Source organism: Artemia sp. Qi Xiang Cuo, chromosome 10 (assembly GCF_049724085.1).
Source record: "Artemia sp. Qi Xiang Cuo chromosome 10, ASM4972408v1, whole genome shotgun sequence".
In the NCBI taxonomy this organism is placed as follows: Eukaryota; Metazoa; Arthropoda; class Branchiopoda; order Anostraca; family Artemiidae; genus Artemia; species Artemia sp. Qi Xiang Cuo.
The window spans coordinates 60,647,546-60,667,728 of NC_142803.1; the positions used below are offsets into that span (position 1 = coordinate 60,647,546).

Sequence of the window (20,183 nt, forward strand, 5' to 3'; positions counted from 1 at the left end):
TTCAATTGTAAAGCGAAATTCTAGCGCCCTTGCTAAGAGTCAAAAGTTATAGGAGGTCAACTAGCTCCCCTCCCCCCACAGCCCTTTTTTCCCAAATACATCCAATCAAAATTTTGTTATATCAATTTTGTTCAAAATAGCCTAGAGATCAAATACCGAAAACTCCAGGGTCAACACAACCTCCCAGAGTCTGGGGGCAATTGTTGTAAGTTATTCCCAAGTGGCAAATAAGCTTCAATGCAAGGAGCGGTCATATAAACTTCACAGATGGCTCATTTGAGTGGAAATTAAAAGTTGGAGTTACCTTCAAAGAGTCATCAAAAGTGATCAGAGGGAATCTACCCCCGCCCACACACTCTCTTTTTGCAAAATGTGTTCGATCAAAATTTTTATATAGTCATTAAGTTTGGAATAGTCCAACGATCAAATGACAAACTACTCGGGTTCAACATACCCTACTCCAGCCCGGGGAAGGGTTGTAACTTATGCCCAGGGTGAAAAAGGGTTGTTTATAGAAAAGGTGGTCGTATATACTTATTAGGGGACTCAAATGAGAAATTGAATGTTCTAGTTTCCTTTTTTCAAGTTATTTATTAAGACTTGACTTGACTTTATTTAACAAAAACATATACATAAATTTTGTACAAAGGAGAAGAGAGGAATCTCGTAATGTCTCCTTTATCAAACAATAGGTAAAAAAAAATTACACTTCCTGATAAAATAGCTTCAGAAATATAATAAAATTTGATAAGAACATAAAAAAATTTAAAATAAATTTAAAAAAAAAAAAAAAAAACATAACTTAACTATCGACTCACGGAGATAGGGATGAGATTTACTTAACAATTTATAAATAAATCAATAATACAATCAATCCCCGCTACTGTAGGCTGAAAGGACCATCTCTTTTCAATTTCTTTTTATATATGTATAGTGATGGTGATTCACTTACTAATTCAAATAACTTATATTTATTCGCAATATGAGGAAGTTGATATCTTAAACTTAGTCTGGATCTCTCAATTTTAACAAACGGGAAAAGAAACTTAATACTAGCTCTTGATAAATGGCTATGTTTATTTTCAGCCAAAAGTTTCATACTATTGATAAAATGATCTTTATGTTGGATTTTCAAAAACCATATGCCCAAATTAAGGTGCAAAATTTGTTGTAAATCCAGAATATCCAAGAAATAGAAAAGATGTTTTAATTTCAGATAATTCCTCTGTCTTCCTAGGGTGTACTAAAAAATGGTCCAGAATTCTTATTGATTTATTTTGAACAATTTGGAGTCCTCGTAAATGTGAAGGGAAAGTCAGCATCCAAACGCTCGGACAATACTGGAAATAACAATCAATTAATGAAAAATATAAAGTTCTAATGATTTGGTATGGAAACAGAAACTTTAATCTATGCAAACAACCGAGATTCCTGGACACTGTTGCTTTAAGTTTACTAATATGCATCTCACGCTTCACTGACCTCGAACTTCTCCCAAAAACCATAAATTCCGACTTCTCTAAATTAGGTATTAATCGGTTATCATGAAACCAAGAATTTACATTCAAAGCAACAGTCTCCAAGGACAATCGTAGGTCCTCCTCGTTGCCCGCCCTCAAACTAATTGCTGTATCATCCGCAAACAATATTGGTAACTCATCACCTGAAGGCATGCAATTTGGAAGATCATTTACATAAATCAAAAAAAGTATCGGCCCCAATACAGATCCCTGCGGTACCCCTATATTTTCTAACGGGAAAATATGAGATGATTCTTTACAAACTTGGACTTTAAAATTTCTTTCAGATAAATACGATCTCATTAAATCCAGAGCTATTCCACGGATCCCTATATTTTCCAGCTTATCAAAAAGAATTGCATGATCTATTGTATCAAAAGCTTTTTTTATGTCAAAAAATATAGTTGCCGCCAAATAACTATCATCCATAGCCTCTGATGAGAAATGATGTAAAGCAGCTACTGCTTGCTCTGTTGATCTACCACTCAAAAAACCAAACTGATTAGGAGAAAAAAAACATTATTTTCAAGAAATGAAATAAATATATTTTTATTATCTTTTCAAAAACTTTAGAAACAGGTGATAAAATAGTAATTGTCCTATAATTGTTTGGGTTATCTTTATCACCTTTTTTTAAACAAAGTTAAAATTTTAGCTACTTTAAGACAAACTGGGAAATATCCATTTTTTATACAAGAATTAAAAATATATAAAAGCGGCTGAAAAAGTACACCAGCTAATTCATTAAACCGAGAAGTCGATATGCCATCACTTCCTGCCGAAAATCCATTTTTCAAACTAGTAACGGCTTTTTGGTATTCCGAGAACCGGATAGGGTACATAAATATAGTCTTATCTACTTTATTTGGTAAATATTTTCTATGATTATGTGTTCCAGCAGAGATTTGATCCACCAGACCATGTCCAAATTTTCTAAAATGGTCAGCAAATGCTTCCGCCATCCCTATCTCATCAGTTATCTTGACTCCTTCATGACTTGTAATGTGAGATGGAATATTTCTTGTTTTAACATTATTCATTTTTTCATTTATTAATTTCCATGTTTCCCGAGGTGAATCACATTTGCGAAATTCATTTTGATAATATTTTGCTTCCGTTTCTCTGAGAACAAGAGTTAACCGATTTTTTTTTTTTTTTAAATTTTCAATATTAATTTCATTTGGGTACTGCATCTTCACCTTATACAATCTATTTTTGCTTTTATACTCTTTAAAAGGCTTTCAGTAACCCATGGTTTACGAGGTAAATCTTTACTCTTTCTTAATACCATAGGACATACTGGGTCGAATATTTGGTTAAATTTAGCTATAAAATAAAGCAATTGACTGATTCGGGTCTTAACATTTAGGACATCATTCCAATCTATATCTCCTATTTTTACTTTCATCTCATCTATCTTTTTTGGTTAATTATCCTTTTATAACTTTTATTTGGTCTCTTTTCACATTCCACTCCTGATCCAGAGAAGTCAGAAACAACAACACAATAATCAGATGCATCATTCAAAATAATATGGGTATCAAGGCAGTTTTCAGATGTAAAAATTTTATCAATAAGAGTTGCATGGTTATTACTGATTCTTGATGGTAGTAAACAAGTAGGTGAGAAACTATGTAAAAATGAAATATTCAAAAATTCTAATCCCTTATTCGATGTCGAAACATTATGTCGCATTAAATCAATATTAAAATCCCCTACATAAAATGAATGGTGTTGCTGGATGAGAGCATCTAACAACGACTCATATTGACTTAAACACTCTTGAATACTAGACGATGGTGGCCGATATACTACAATTTCCAAAAAAGTATTTCTTCCATCATTCACTTCTACTACACAACTCTCAAATAGCATCTCAACATTCCAAACCATAAAGTCAGTACATAAAGAAGATGCAATAACATCTCGTATAAAAATACCAACTCCTCCTCTCTCAGTCTTATTTCAACTAACATGAAAAAACTTGTAGTTTTTATAATGTTGAAATGTATTATTTCTATCAATAAATGTCTAACAAATTCCTAACACATCTGTTGACAACCCTTTAAGAAAATTATGCAAAAAATTAAAGCTGCTATTTAATCCTCTACAATTCCAAAATGACAGTCGTTTAAATTGATTATTTAAAGGTGGAATATCATGAACAAATAAATATTTATTTTTAGGTGCATTATAATAATCTGGCAAATCTTGATCTTGTGACTAAAACATATGAAAAAAATTATTAATATCAAGAGGATTTTTTTCAAGTTCCTCCAGCCTACCAGCAGGAATTTCTACAAAACTTAACTCATCCATAATCCAAACTCAACAAAATTTCGTATCCCATTTCCGTGAGCCGATATAAATAAAATAAAAAAAATAAAGAAAAAAAAATAAAAGGCAACAAAAATTTCGAAAATAAAAAATAAGAACAAAAAAGTAGTACATAAACACTACTTGACATCATACTCACTTTAACCATTATCCTTATCATCACCCGAAGGTGAGCGCAATCTAATCACGGATACCCGAGCTAAATCACAACTAACTACAATCATAAATCTACTCAAACATACTAAAAAACCACTTTAATCCACTTCCGATACATTTTTTATTCATTTGACTTATACGAAATTATACCATTTAAGCTTCACTTTTTGCTCATTCTCAATCAAGCATAATACATGTGGGACGACTGGGGGGATCCAAGCACTGACTCCCTTTTCTCTCAATTCTTTCTGTTTGATTTTCAGGGAGTTACGAATATCACGAACACCTTTTGTCACATCATCTGTTATATAGACATAGGGAGATTCACCTCCGGCTACTCTTCTGAACGGGTTTTCACGCAATTTCTTGTTTCCCTGAAGGATACAGAATTTGTCCTTATCATCCTGAAGCTGGATTTTGATAAATCGATCCGTAAACTCAAGTAGTTCAAATTGGGTATTAATCCCAAGATGTTGGGAAAGTAAGGCGTTAACATGCTCCTTAGCTTTTGACTTAGATTCACCTTTAATGTTCCATAGAATAATATTCCTTCTTCTATCCATGTTTTCTACCACAAGGACTCTCGTAGCTAACTCACCAAAACCGGGTTCCTTCGCAATTTGTTTACGTAGTGCCGATATTTCCTGCTTAATACTGGATAACTCATTTTCGTGGGTCACTTTTGCTAACTCCAAATCTTCAACACGAGACGTTAGGGACGCTAAACCAGACTTAATGTCACTGATTTCCCTTTTTATTTCCGAAATATCATTCTTAGTTTCTTTGACGATTGCAAGGATTTTATCCAACTTTGAAACATTATCAGTCGATTCCGTGGACCCTCTAGACTCGTCCAAATCGCTTTGTCTTGATCGCTTTCCACTTTTCTTAACCATATTGGTATCCAATAATGTTTATAATTTTCAAATATCTCGATAAACGAACGCCCAAGATAATTCACTAGGCACTTCACTTGTCAACTCATCAAATAATTTTTGTATTATTCTCTATCCAATAATGTCTATAATTTTCAAATAGATCGATAAACGAACGCCCAAGATCTTTCACAGCAAATTTTACACAGCGCTCGCACAGGGATGTTACTACTCCGGGTGCACTGAATGAACTGGACTCCGGGTGCATTGAATGAACTTAAGAAAAGAGGACATGTTTGATTCTGGATCTCCTAGATGCGTTGCTAGCTGTGCACTAAGATTAGTGCAAACAGGGCTACCAATGGAATATTGTGCACAGCCATCCCCATCCACCTCCTAGCATAAAACCCGACCTCCGAACCTCCCACTTGCAGCGCAAATGGGAGGATAGCTCCATATACTGACTGTGAGCGGTGGTCTCTTAATTCGCCCCTCCAGCCCCGGGGAAATGTTACAGAACTTGATTATTGTTACTTTGATACTTTGTTTACTTTTATACTTGGATTTAGTGATTTACTTGGCAACTTCGCGTTGCGGTTCAGGGGCTTTAGACTATGCAAGTTGCTTCTTGTTACTTTGATACCTTGTTTACACTGATGTTTTCTTTACCTTGTTATTTTTGTACTTTGATATTGTTACTTTGATACTGGTTTTAATACTTTGATGAAAGTTTGATGTAGAAAAAAATTTGATTTTGAAATAAGGAATTTTTTAAAACTTGAAACTTTTTTAAATCAAAAGCGAACAAAAATTAGTTTAAAAACCTTCCGAAAAAGAAGTTTTTTAAAGAAGTAAAAGGCCATATTAAACATAAGGACAGCAGATACAATTACCAGTTAAAATTCAAACTCAGAACGACCAGAAATTACTATTAAAGAACAATTGAAACTCAAAACGAACAGAAATTAAATAAACAATCATAGCAAAAAACATATAACTAGTAGTCATATAAATAAAAACAAAGAAATCTTAAACTGAGTAATGCTAAATTGTATTTGCAAGTAAAGCTCAAAACGAAAAAAAAAATATTTTGCTATTGAAGTATAAATGAAACCCCATACGAAGAGAAATTAAATAAACAGTCAATATAAACAAACATACAAGATACTAATATAAATAAATAGATAAGTCTTAAAACCATTGGAACTTATATTAAATATGCAAATCAAGCTTGAAACGAACAAAATCACTAGAAACAAGAGTTTGGGTATCGGGTCCTTCTCTCACTGTAAAAGTCTAAAACCTACTGCATTATTGGCGCTTTACTGAAAACGAATTATATTACAAATATTTTCTTTTGTATTTAATATTGAAAATAAACATTAGAATTATAGTAAAATTTTGAAATGATGAGCTTTCAGCAATTAATATCATTATACATCACATATTCTCTTTAATTTTATTAGTTCTTTCGAAGACTGTTCAAGACAAATATAGTTTCACTACAAACAAGAGTTTGGATAAGGCCCCTTTCCTTAACTGTAAAAACCTAAAGCCTACTCTGTCATTGGCGCTTCACTCAAAACGCTCTAATATTTTCTTTTCCAGTTATTACAGCATTGAAAATGAAAATAAAAATTACAGTGAAATAAAATCTTGAACTGATGATGTTTCAACAATTAATATCATTATATATCAAATATTTAATTTGATTTTATTTGTACTTTCCAAGACAGTTGAAGACACATAATTTTTAGTAAGGCACCAATGACGCAGTAGGTTTTAAACTTTTACAGTGAGAGAAGGAGGCGATACCCAAACTCTTGTTCGTAGTGATTTTTGCTCGTGTCAAGCTTGATTTGTATATTCAATTTAAGTTCCACTTGTGTTAAAATTTATTTTTCCATTTATTTTAGTATCTACTTTATGTTTGTTTGCATTGATTGTTTATTTAATTTCTGTATGATTTGGGTTTCATTTACACTTCAATAGCAAAATATTTCTTTTCGTTATAAGCTTTATTTGCATATTCAATTTAAAAACTAACTGTTTTAAGAATTATTTATTCATTTATATTAGTGTTTAGTGTATGTTTTTTTTGCTAAGATTGTTTATTTAATTCCTGTTCGTTTTGGGTTTTATTTGTTCTTTAGTAGTAATTTCTGGTCATTTTGAGTTTAATATGGCCTTTACTTTTCTTTGAAAAACTTCTTTTTCAGACCTTTTTTTAAATTAATCAACTAAAAAAAAGGAACCGAAAATGATATTTTCAACAACAAAAAACATACTCATATCAAAACCTAAGACAAACAAAAATAAAGTCGTATAAAGATTTAACCCTCAAACGACCCATAATTACTACCAATGAATAACAGATACCAAAACCTGCAGAAATAAAAAATATATAAATAATAATAAAGTTAAAAGATACTGATACTAACAAGTAAATAAGTTCTAAATCGATAAGACATCAAAATGAATAGTCAAGCCAAACTTAAAACAAAAAGAAGTAGGGTCATTCCCCATTACATTTTAATTAGAGCTAGATATACTGTGAATGGTGCGGTTAAATGTTTTAAAACAACAATGAAAATGAAAAAATAATTTTGAATCACTATGATAATTAGTTCTTTCAAGTAATATGATAACTGAAAGAACTAATGATCATACGCTATATATTTTAACATTTAATCATTTTAACTCATACTAATCACGACAATTCTTGACTTTTTTTTATTATGATTTTTTCACAGTTATTATTTCAACAAAATGTTTAAAATATATTTAGTTTTCAGTAAAGTAAAATTTGCTTAATAACTTTACAAGGATTGGGTATGGGGGGGGGGATTAAATTTAAATAGTCCTTCTATTTTTACTACTTTCTATTATTTTTTAGTTTGGCTTATTCTTAATGAAGAAAACAATAATCTGCTATGTTAATACCCCAAAAGCTCCTTAGTCTGTTAAGTAAGAGAAAAAAAAGTCCCTTACTGAGGGAATAAAAGAATAAAAAAGTCACTTACTTACAGAAAAGAAAAATTATATAGAATACAAGAATTCATGAATTAATCGACTAAATTAATTAAATGAATTTAATAGACTTGTATAAATTCTGCGGAAAAAACAGAAAGGAAAAAAAGTAGCATCTAAAAAGAGCAAAAAATTAACAATTTTTTTAACAAGTTAAAAAAGTGACATCACCAAGCTCTCCAAAGCACCGTATAAAACAGAGTATAGCTTGCTGTAGCTTGATTATTTATTTAAAGTTCTATATTTTTGAATATTTATTTATGTATCTATAACTATGTGTAACATTATGTGTTCAGTTATTTAATTTCTGTTCACTTGGGCAATACTAATTTCGGGTCATTTGAAGCTTGCATTTTCAAGTACTTTTATTTTTCCCTGTCTTAGATTTAAAAAAAAAAACTCTTTACCTATTTAAGAAAAAGCTTTTCGTTCTACAAGTTTAGTTGATTAAAATAAATTAGCTTTAGTTTGTTTTAGATTGTCAAAGTTTTAGGATTGGTTTTGGGCAAGCCTAGGTCATTCTCTAAGAAAAATTATCTAAAAATTCTCTAAGAACGACTATTTTCCTATGTTTTGAGCCAGCTTAGATCATTCTCTAAGAAAACATCTCTAAAAATTCTCTAAGAGGGACTATATTTCTATGTTTTGAGCAAGTTTACATCATTCTCTAAGAAAACGTCTCTAAACAAACTCTAAGAATGACTATTTTCCTAAGTTTTTTAGCAAGTTTATATCATGCTCAAATAAAATATCTCTAAACATTCTCTAAGAAGTACTATTAAACAAAAAATGAGCACAAATAAAGTCCAATAATTTACCAAGCGTAAAACTACCACAAGTCAGCATCAATAAATAAACGAAATGTAAGTCAAATGTAATCAATTTCCAGTAATCGATTTTCTCCGTATGTGAATTATTCCATACATGGGAAGCATGCAATCAATAGATCAGAGAGCAGGAATAGGGAATCTTATCGATTCAAGCAAAAATCATCACACTATAATGCATTTTCAGGATGGCGCTAAGAAATTCCCGGAGACAGCATGTCATATAGAATCTATTTCCCGACTCATAATATTAGGAATAGATTGCTGGTCCAGGTGTCTAACGCACAATTCCATTAGGAGAAACGTCTGACCATACATTAGATTCCTAAAGCGGAGAGAGGAGCGGTAGCCTTCTAAAAATATCTAACATTTTCGATTTAGAAACATTTTTATTTCATAATTACAATAACAATATCACTCATTTTTCACATACTAATTCAAGTTATTGTCCACAACATATTTCACTATTGAATTTAAAGCAGCTTGAAGTCTATGTATATGCATTATATTAAGTGTTTCTGTAAAACATAAGTGTTCCTCAGATTTGAATTTGCTCAATGATATCGCATATCTTGCATCAGTGGATATTCACATTCAAGCGTACATTCAAGGCTTATTCGAGATCCTCTTGTAATGTCTACTGCTACGTTTGGTACTCTTGACTTTGTATTATTGCTGCTTTCTAACTAGTATAAAGTACATTTAAAATCGAGCCTAATATTGGATCTGTTTGCTACGGCTGGTTGCTAGGGCCTCATGGCTATATGTAAATTATGTACTCATCTATGTATGCAAATTATTTTTCTCTTGTAGTATGCTAATAGGGGAAGGTCCATGACCGGATCTAGTAGCTAGGTAAACCGGTTTCGAAAATGTTGTGCTAATAAGGTTATGCAAATAATTTGCTAACGGGACCCATTTACCCATCACTACTTTTGTGACTGAGCATAATAGCAACTGCTACTACTTTTAACAACGACTAAGGCTACTTACATTTGCAACCGTGACTACTTGCCACTATGATAACTTGTGACTGCGGCTACTAATGCCTGGCACAACTTACGATTGCGATTGCAAGTAGCCTACTTGCGATTACATATGTAGCAAAAAAGAATACAACTCAACTGCTAGTGCTAGTGCTTGCGAATATGACTACTTAAAACTTAGACAGCGAGTGTAACAACTTGTAACTGCGAATGCGTCAACTTGTGACTGCAACTTCTACTACTTCTGACTTTGACTACTACTAGCATTGCTGATATTTCTACTAAGAATGCCACTGCAAATGCTAATGTAACCTATACTATTAAAACTAAAACTATTGAACGAAATCAAAAGAGTTCAGCCGATCCTGTTTGTCCAAAGGGCATAGTGCATCTAAGTTGTCAAAAGGACTTATCAGCAATATCTCACAAACGACCAAGTTCATTACATTGAAAAGTTCAGAGAATGTTGAAGAGGGTGTTGCACTAAATCAAATGCCACTAAGTACATCCAATTATTTAAAAGAGCGTATCTGGGCGTATCTATATTGATCTCAGGGACGACTACGAGCATTAAATTCAAACCTTTCATGGAACGGCGAGAGGGATTTTAAACAAAACCAAGCCATCCCGGTAATCCCGGTAGTCAAAACGGTATATCTTAAATATTTCAAGATCAATTTAAGAAGGATATCAATTTTGAACATTTAGATAAAGTTGGGGGGATGTTGGACTGCAAGACACTGTGAGCATCCCTTGTGGAAATGGGAGTAGCTGTAATATCTAAAGAACAGCTAAAATTATGAAGCTGTAACTTTTAAGAAATAAAAATAAGATGTTTTGATTCTTAAACTAAAGACATTTAGACTTGAGAAATATTCCTTACTTTATACAATCATAAAATTTTGGTAATCAAATATGAACATTATTTGATTAAAAAAGTCTACCCTAACATTGAAGATTTTAAACGAAAGGTAAACTGCAATATTAAAGTTAAGACCAGCATAAATAGGGTATAATATTAATTCAAACCCAAAAGGACCAAAAATTACTATTAAAAAATAAGTGGAACCCCCCCTCCTCCCCCCCCCCCGAAAAAAAAGAAATTAAAATAAATGACCATATGGAAAAAAAGATAACAGATCCTGAAATAGATCCAGAATAAATTAACCTTAAAGCAAGTAAAATCAAATCGAATGTTCAAGTAAAAGTTAAAAAAAAAATTACTAAAAAATGACCGTTAAGCTGCTGCCCCCTTCCTCGTTCTCTAACTGTATAATTTTTAAAGTCCATTGCGTCATTTGCGCTTTACTGACGAAAAAAAAATTAATTTATATATACATATATATCATTTAAAAGTGTAAGAAATTACAGTTCTAAACCATCAATTCAAGAATACATCCTGATCCCATCAACATGACCTGAAAGTTTCAATTCAATACCCTCAGCAGTTCCTTAGATATTTCTGACAAATCCATTTGACAACAAGTCTAAAAGTAGTATATTTTGATTTAATTCACCCTTCTGTCAACATTTTCTGAAATTTTCACCTTAATTCCCTAAGACTTTTGGGAGACCTAGGATCAAAGATGCTCCCTTTTCCCAATTACCAACCATATATAAACAATGAGCAATTTGCATGACTTACGACCCTTGCCTTTTGGGCTGCGTGGGGGAGGGCGGGATTTCGTGTCCCTTTTCTTAGCTGGCTTGTTTATAAAAGCTGTTTGGCATCACAGGGAACTTGCAAAGCTGGCAAATGGCTCAAATGGTAATTTCTTTGAGCTATTTTCAGCGTTTTCCTCAGTGTTTTTGGCATTTTTTAGTTCCGCCTATGATAGAGGGTACATTTTTTTTTCTACTAATAATACACAATATTCAATCAGTATCAGCACAGGTTACATAGTTTATTACCCAAAGAGGTACCTGGTTTCTTCAAAGCCATAGAAGCCATTTCATAGAAGCCAAATTCAGGGTCTCCAACAGGCTCTAAAAAGGACACGGTGGTCTTGAGGGTATGATCAGGATTAGAAAGTTGATTCAAGTCTTTTGTTCCAAATATCTCATTTTTCACTTCGACTTCTGAAAAAAATAGCAATCTTAGAAGATTGATTTGACTGTTTCAAAAAAAAAAAAAAAAAAAAAATCATCTATTCTGAAAATATTCATTGGACAAGTTGCTTTAAAAAAATTAATATGGATAAAATCATCACTGTAAACAAGAGCGGCAAGTCAAAGATACTTTAGAATAGTAAATCCACTGGGATTTAGTTATCATTAAGCCAAAACAACTGGCGTTCAAAAGCAGCTTTTGCTTTAGTTCAACATTGTCCTTAGTATATTATGAAAATCTGATCTTGACACCCATGACTATTCTTATAATTTTGAATACATGCCCTTTCAACTAATTGAATGTACACAGTTTAGTTTCAATTAGTTCTACCTCCCCTGAAAGTTTTAACTTTTTACCCTAAAATTCCTAAAATTTTGCACAAAACCAGTTTTCCATTATAAAAACCATGATTGAAAAATTGCCAATTAGTCTTTTGACTAACTCCAGGGCTCTTGGGGTCTTTTTATCCCTGGAGGCATATATATTGGAAGATTTGACTATTTTGAACAAAAGATTGATTTTGATCTAGTGTTTTTACAAAGTAAAGGTAGTCAGTTAGAAAACAAGGGCAAGGAAGGAGATATGGTTCCCCTTTGATCACTTTTGACTCTTAAATAAGGAACTAAAACTGTATTTAAAAAACAAAATTGAATGAGTCACCTTCAAACTTTGTACAACTACCACTTCTGTGCAAAAAGGTTTTTTTTTTAATTTAGTTCAACATCCCCCTAAATTTCCCCTGAAATTTTCAGCTTAATATACTTCGCTTTCTTTGAGAAAGTGCAAAAGCCACCAGTTTCCATTATAGAACATGTGTAAGAACAATTTACATTATTAACAGTCATTTTCCCAGGCCCTGTAAGGGTTATGTGCCTCAAAGGCATATTCAATAGACCTTTCAACTACTTTAAACAAAATTGCTACATCAAAATTATGACGAAATCTCTTTGGAGGTTGTGATGGGTGAGGGGCATAAAGAAGAAAAGACAAGGGAGAAGGCTTAGTTACCATCCAATTACTTTTCACTCTAAAACAGACACCAGAACTTCAGATTTCCAATTCAATAAGCCTCCTCTAAAGTCTCTCTAATCATCCCTTCCATATGAAGTCTGTCTGAAAAAAAAAAACAACTGAAGGCTAAACTAAAAATAAATAAAAGTGAAAAATAAGACTCACAAATTATCTCAAAATTTTGATCTGATGTCTTTGGAGGATAAAAATGCCATGAGAGGGGGGTTAGTTGCCCTCCAATATTTTTGGTCAGTTAAAAAGGGCACTAAAACCATTAATTTCTGTTGAAAAGAGTCCAAACTAATCTTCTAGGAGTAATGATTCAATATAGTCACCAATGAAAAAAAAAAAAAAAAAAAAAAAAAAAAAAAAAAAAAAAAAACCTTCTGTGATCTTTCTTCTGGCAAAAATTACAAAATACCACATATTTGTAGATAGGAGCTTTAAACCTCTATACAGGATAACCTTACCTCTATCAGTATTTTCATAGGTGATTCTCCAAATAAAAGTTCTTTTTTAAAAGTTGTTTTCTAGAAAAAATTCCAAAAAAAAAATCAAATTATATGCACTATTTACCAGAAACATATACTACCTTGCTTAATATCAGCAGACTCAGAGAGGTCACTTGCATCCATGTCTTACCAATCAAGTCAAAAACACTGTGCTACTTTTCCAGGTAATTTTAAATTTTCAGACTCAAAATAATTAGCAGAACTGAATGTTATATTGAAACCTGGAAAACAGTTCAAAGAACTATAATTGAATAACTAGGATTCTAAAAAGAGGAAGGAACATATAAAAACTAACATACAGTGAAAGCAAACTATCTAGAACTTAACAGAGTGAAGCAAAAAGAAGAAATAAGCAAAGAAAACAGACTTACTGTTAAGTACAAAAAATTCACTTCCTTTGAAAAACGACACAGCTGTCAAGCATAAAAAGTAAAACATAATAAAAGGGCAGAACACCTTTCAAGATATTACACTAGTAAGCTATCTATTGGTAAAAATTTTAAGGAACAGATATTGCATTGCTGAGCATTTCATTCAGTTTTGGGTTATGACATAAGATACTTCAAACAGAATTTCCCTACATTCCTTTTTGACTCTTAAAAAGGGCACTAAAACTGCTGGCTTCCACTCAAATAAGCTCCATCTGATTCAAAGTTTACATGACCACCCATTCCATAAAAACCTTAAATGCCCCAGGGCATAACTTACAACCCTTGTCCATGGGCTCCAGGGGATTGTGTCAACCCTTAGGCCATTGTTATATGATTTTTGGACTATTGTTAACAAAATGGCTATCTCACAATTTCAATTGGCTGTCTTTTGGGAAAAGAAGATGTCAGGGAGGGAGAGGGGCTAGCTGCTCTCCATCATGTTTGAATCTTAAAAGGAAACTAGAGCAATACATTTTCAATCAAACAAGCCTCTGATAAAGTTCCCAGAACCACCCCTTCCATAAAAACCTTGTATGTCCCTGGGGCCTATCTTACAACCCTTACCTTAGGACTCTGGGGGATTCTGTCAACCCCAAAGGCCTTATCATATGATTGTTGGACTATTAATGAACAAATGGCTATCTCAAAATTTCTTTTGTATGCATGTGCAGAAAATACAACATGAGGGGGGCTGCCCCCTGATCACTTTTACTCATAAAAAGGGCACTAGAACATCCGATGTCCAATCAAATGAACCCTTTCCAGAGTTTTTACAACCATACTTTCCATATAAACCTCATATGCCCTTGGGACAAAACTTACAACCCTTGAGCTGAGGGCTGTGGGGGGGGGGGGAGGTTATCATCCTCAAAGACATAATTTCTGGACCTTTAAACTATGCTCAAAAAATGGCCATTCTCAAAATTTCGATTACATATGTTTTGGGGATTTATGGGTGGTGGAGGGGGGGGACTTATTGCCTTCTATTTACTTTTTACTATTAAAAAGGGCACTAGACCTTTCAATTTCCAATCAAATGAGCCCTTTGCTAAGTTACTATGGCAACTCCTTTGATACTAAGTGTCCTGGTCTAAGACCAAAAAGAAATAAATAATACATTTTGCCCACATCACTCTACTGATAAAGGCATAGAATGCATATAAGCCAAGAAATTCATAAAGATTACATATCAATTACTAACTTTCTCCCCCTAGAACTCACACCTATATTCATCTGAGGCAAAATGTGCAATAGGATATTTTGGCATCAAAATACACACTTTGAGGTATCTGACCCCTGCCTCAAACCCACTAAACAACCCACCACTTCTCCTTCAAAATTATTGATATAGAATCATACACTTTTTTCAGTTCATGTTATTTATCTAAATTTCCCTTTGGCTCCTCAGTTTTACATTTGGGGATAATTTTCTGGAGAAATATGCCACACCTTATTATCAAAAATGAATAACAGCCTCTGTCCAAATTATGAAAGAGCATAAAAAAGACATAAATGACGTTTTCACTTTCATCTTAGCTAAATTATATAACCCACTAGAAATTTGGGAAATTTCTAGTGGGCTAGATAATTTAGATAAGATGGAAGTGAAGACGTCATTCAATGCCTTTTTTAATGCTCTTTCATAATTCAAGAATTGCTTCTGGGGCTAGTTGCATCTTGAGTCCTTAAAGGGGCCCCAGAGGTATTTCATTTTTGTAACCAAAAAAAGAAGTTTCAATGCCAGTTAAGTTGGTAAATTTTTTACAGTTCATATCTTGACTTACAAATAAAGTGAATATACTATTTGATGCCTTTTTTATGGTCTTTACAAATATAATAATTGCTTCTATCAAAAATCTAAATTTACCCGCCCCCACCCAGGAGTGTCCCAAGGCTCATTTCATTGGGGGGGGGGGGGGATATTTGTAAATTTTACCAAATTGCTACCTGATTTATGCCAAATTTTCTGCAGAAATCAAGAATTTTTGCCTTTGGCAAAAATTTTACTGAATGCCAAAAAAGTTGTGGGGCAGCATGCCCCTTCCTGCCCTGCTCCCCTTTTGTGCTAATATATACCCTGAATTTAAATATACCACAAATTGTCAACAGCAAAGTTATGGATTGCAAAATTCACTGCTATTTTAGTGGACAGCATTAAAAAAAAAAAAAACAGAAACAGTGGGAAAATGTTTTATATTTGAGTTGCCTAATAAATGAGGTTTGAATAGCTATAAATAAGTATTTCTGGAATATGTTACTCTTGAAAAACTTATTTATAAACTAGTAATATGTTTTTAACCACTTTTTAATAACTTAACTAGCACTGATAACTTCTTTGTGTGGTTACAATTCAGGGTATGTATTTCCACATTAGGAGGGTGGAGGAGGGTCAATTTCAGTTTGCAATAGAAGCATTTATTATATTTTTAAAGAGCATAAGAGCATAAAAAAAGGCGTTGAGTGGTATGTTCACTTAATTTGTAAGTCAATAATATGAACTGCAAAAGACTTACAGTTAAGTTATTGAAAAGTGGTTAAAAACATATCAATAGTTAAAAATAAGTTGTTCAAGATTAATATATTCCAAAACTACTTATTTATAACAATTCAAACTTTATCTATTAGGCAACTCAAATATAAACCATTTTTCTACTGTTTAAAGTTTTTTGAATGCCATCAACATAATAGCACTGAATTTTGTGATTCAAAACTTTGCTGCAACAATTCAGGGTATATTCCAATTCAGGGTTTATATTTTTGGGATACCACCAGATGGCTAATTTGACAATGTATATATATACATACAAATCTTTAAATTAGCCAACCAGTATTTTAAGCATAGGAGTCCAGCTGGACATAAAAAAACATATTAAGAAAACAATTCTTACTCCATAATATGTAGAATAATCCTAGTTAACACATTTTGCAGGGAGAGAGCCTTTATCTTCACTTCTTTGCTTGTTTTTCCAGTTTTTCTAAGAAATTCATGAATTTCTTAGAGCCTATATATTCACAGAATATATAGCCCTATACCCCCTAATGTGTAAATATATACCTAGAATTGCATCCTAAATCTAAATATAACATCCCTTTGCATCACAAATGAACTTTACTCCCATATTAGCAATGTGGTGGATACCCTATATTTACACACTAGGGGGTGGTGAAGGGTAAATTTGCAGGGATATCCACTCTTTGACTATTGGAAAAAATTAGTTTATAAGCTTATATAGAATGGTACTATCCAATCTCCTTATAATTAAAAACATTTTAGTCATCTAGTTGGAAAATTTGGCCTATCTGTGTAGGAAAAATCCAAATTTGCCAACTAGTTGACAATAAATGCTGCCCCAGCAAAACTTTCATTTTCCAACTAATTGACTAATAACTTCTCCACAGCAAAACTTAATTTTTCCAACTAGTTGACTAATAACTTCTCCCCAGCAAAACTTAATTCTGTCAACTAGCTGAAACAAACATTGCCCCAGAAAACAATTTATTTTCCAACTAGTTGACTGATAATAATTAGAATTTATTCTGAATAACATAAAATATGTTAATAATATAGGTTTTTTTTCAAATTATAATTATCACTATTGTTACTATTGTGTTACAACTTCCATCTCTCTCCTTGTCTCCCTCTTAATGGGAGATATATTTTGAGTTATATGTTGGTCTTTGAAGCCAGGGATTTTTTGTTTTAATTCCCAGGATAATTAGTCTTATACCTGGTCCTAAAAGTGAGATTGAATTTGTCAAATCTTGGAGGGTTATTCCTCTGGTCTGTTTAAGGAAAACAGATGCATATTTGAAGTTTTGTTTATTTCTATCTTACATCTAATGGACATAAATTGTGTATGTTTGTTCATTTATCTGTCTTTGTTTTTTTTTCTGGAGGAATATTTTTCTCTCATTTTTAGAATTTGTAATTAATTTTTCCAACTAGTTAACTAACAACTTCTCTGCAGCAACACTTAAATTTGCCAACTAGTTGACAATAAATGTTGCCCCAGCAAAACTTTCCTGTTCCAACTAGTTGACTAATAACTTCTCCCCAGCAAAACTTAATTTTTCCAACTAGTTGACTAATAACTTCTCCCCAGCAAAACTTAATATCTTCCAACTAGTTGACTAATAACTTCTCCCTAGCAAAACTTAATTTTGCCAACTAGCTGGAAAGAAACATTGCCCCAGAAAACAATTCATTTTCCAACTAGTTGACTAGTAACTTCTCCCAAGCAAAACTTTATTTTTCCAACTAGTTGACTAATAACTTCTCCCCTCACAAACTAAGTTCAGTTTGTTTGATTTACCTTAGCTGTAGCACATTTGTTAAAAGCATATACTGCCAATTTTTGTTGGACCAGGAATAGTATGTTTTTTGTTTTCTCTTGATGTCATGTCATTAGCTAAGAAATTATTCTGAGGAAAAGTTTCTAGCCAAATAGATGGCTAACAAAAGTGCTTATAGGGTAAGTTTGTTTCTAGCTAGTTGGATAAAGAAACTATTGTTGGGAAAAGTTGCTAGTAAACTAGTTGGAAAATAAACTGTTTTCTGGGGCAATGTTTGTTTTCAGCTAGTTTGCAAAATTAAGTTTTGCTGGGGAGAAGTTATTAGTCAACTAGTTGGAAAAGGAAAGTTTTGCTAGGGAGAAGTGACTAGTCAACTAGTTGGAAAATGAATTGTTTTCTGGGGCAATGTTTCTTTCCAGCTAGTCGGAAAAATTAAGTGTTGTTAGGAAGAAGTTATTAGCCAACTAAATGGAAAAGGAAAATTTTGCTAGGGCAACATTTATTGTAAACAAGTTGATAAATTTAGGTGATGTTATTCAACATTTATTGTACAACTGTAGAGCAAATTTAGGTTCGTTTAAGTTAATGCTGTAAGTCAAATAGTTGGCAAATCTGGATTTTCCTTATACAGAAATGCAAATTTTCCAACTAGATGACTAAAATGTTTTTAATTATAAGGAGATTGGATAGTAACATTCTATATAAGCTTATAAACTAATTTTAGTAAATATCTACCAAATCATAATTTTTATTTATTAATAAAGCTAAGACAAATTTTTAGACATTTTTTTGTCTTTGTTAAATTAAAATACGAAATTATATTTTTAATGAATTTCAGCCCCCCCCCCTATATATGTCCAGGCAGGGTTAGGTATTTGCTATATGCTATAGGGAGGGGGATGAAATTCATTTCCGATAAAAATGCTTAGGGTAAGACACCCAGTAGTCAGACACTTTAATCACTTTGAAAACTTTTTGACATTTAAACTACTCTAATTACTGTATTATACCACCTAGAAACTTAATTTTTGTATCAAAAAATTTCTGAACAAGTAGGTTACTAATTCAAATAGTTTCACTTGTACAGCACCTCCTATTTTTGAATTTACTAACAAGTGACAATTCTGCCTAAACTTGGACATACAAATGGCTCATTGTAAATTGGTTATTAAAATAGTATAAAAGATTCTGTCCAAGAATAGGCAGGTGGCCGACTACTGGGTGTCTTACCCTATTATATTTGTAATCAGCATAAAAAAGGCATCAAATAGTGTATTCACTTTATTCCTAACTCAATAATATGATTTGGTAGATATTTACCCTAATTTTTTCCAATTTTCAAAGGGTGGAGTCCCAATTTACAGTTGGCCACATAATTGAGCTAGGATGAAAGTAAAATCATCATTTGATGCTTTTTCTATGCTTTTTCATTATTCATATAGAATAGGCTACCTTTGGCGCCCCTTTAAGGGCTGAAGATGCAACTAGCCCCAGAAGTGATTCTTGAATTATGAAAGAGCATAAAAAAGGCATCAAGTGATGTTTCCACTTCCATCTTAGCTAAACTGTATAGCCCGCTAGAAATTTACCTGGTCATCAATTTAAGTCAACAAACATTTGACCAAATGCAATTAAACATTCTTTCCAAAGGATGGAAATTTTCTACCCCCCCCCTCCAAACATATACCAGTAGAAGAAATCATCTCCAATGTATAGTCAGCTATAACCTAACTCTAAACAAGAAAGCAATCAACATTTATCCACAATGCCTACCCTATAGAATAAGGAAACTGAAGTTAAGAATAAGGAAACTGGAGGCTTGCCTACTTTCATTGGCTTGGCATTTTTCTTTAGTTTCTTCTTTTGATTATTTGAAAAAAACTACGTTTTCTAAAGAGTTAAAGAGGCTGAGGTACAAGGTCGAACCTTAAAACGTACAGGGATTAGGAGGCACAGTTGGGGGGCTGCCGCCCCCAAACCCCCCGCTTTCGCAGCCTTTAAATAAAAAAAAAAATTTCTTTAAACTGAAAGTAAGGACCGACATTAAATCTTAAAATGAACAGAAATTATTCCGTATATGAAATGGGATGTGCCC

The 20,183-nt window shown here is 32.6% G+C and overlaps 1 protein-coding gene across 6 annotated transcripts in view; it reads right to left on the minus strand.

Annotated features, from left to right (window-relative positions):
- The window catches only part of LOC148947976 (uncharacterized), a 156,681-nt gene extending 136,751 nt beyond the window's left edge, over positions 1 to 19,930 (minus strand). For 3 of the 6 annotated variants that reach the window (XR_016142320.1, XR_016142318.1, XM_089095622.1), the window contains exons 1-3: positions 19,862 to 19,911; positions 13,445 to 13,585; positions 11,655 to 11,810 (exon numbers count right to left, since the gene is read on the minus strand). Coding sequence is in view for 1 of the 6 variants with exons in the window: in XM_089095622.1 (XP_088951748.1) it covers positions 11,655 to 11,810; positions 13,445 to 13,487 (199 nt within the window). In the remaining 5 variants the exon portion in view is untranslated. The other 3 variants (XR_016142319.1, XR_016142321.1, XR_016142322.1) reach the window with 3 other exon arrangements.
- Between the last annotated feature and the right edge of the window lie 253 nt (positions 19,931 to 20,183).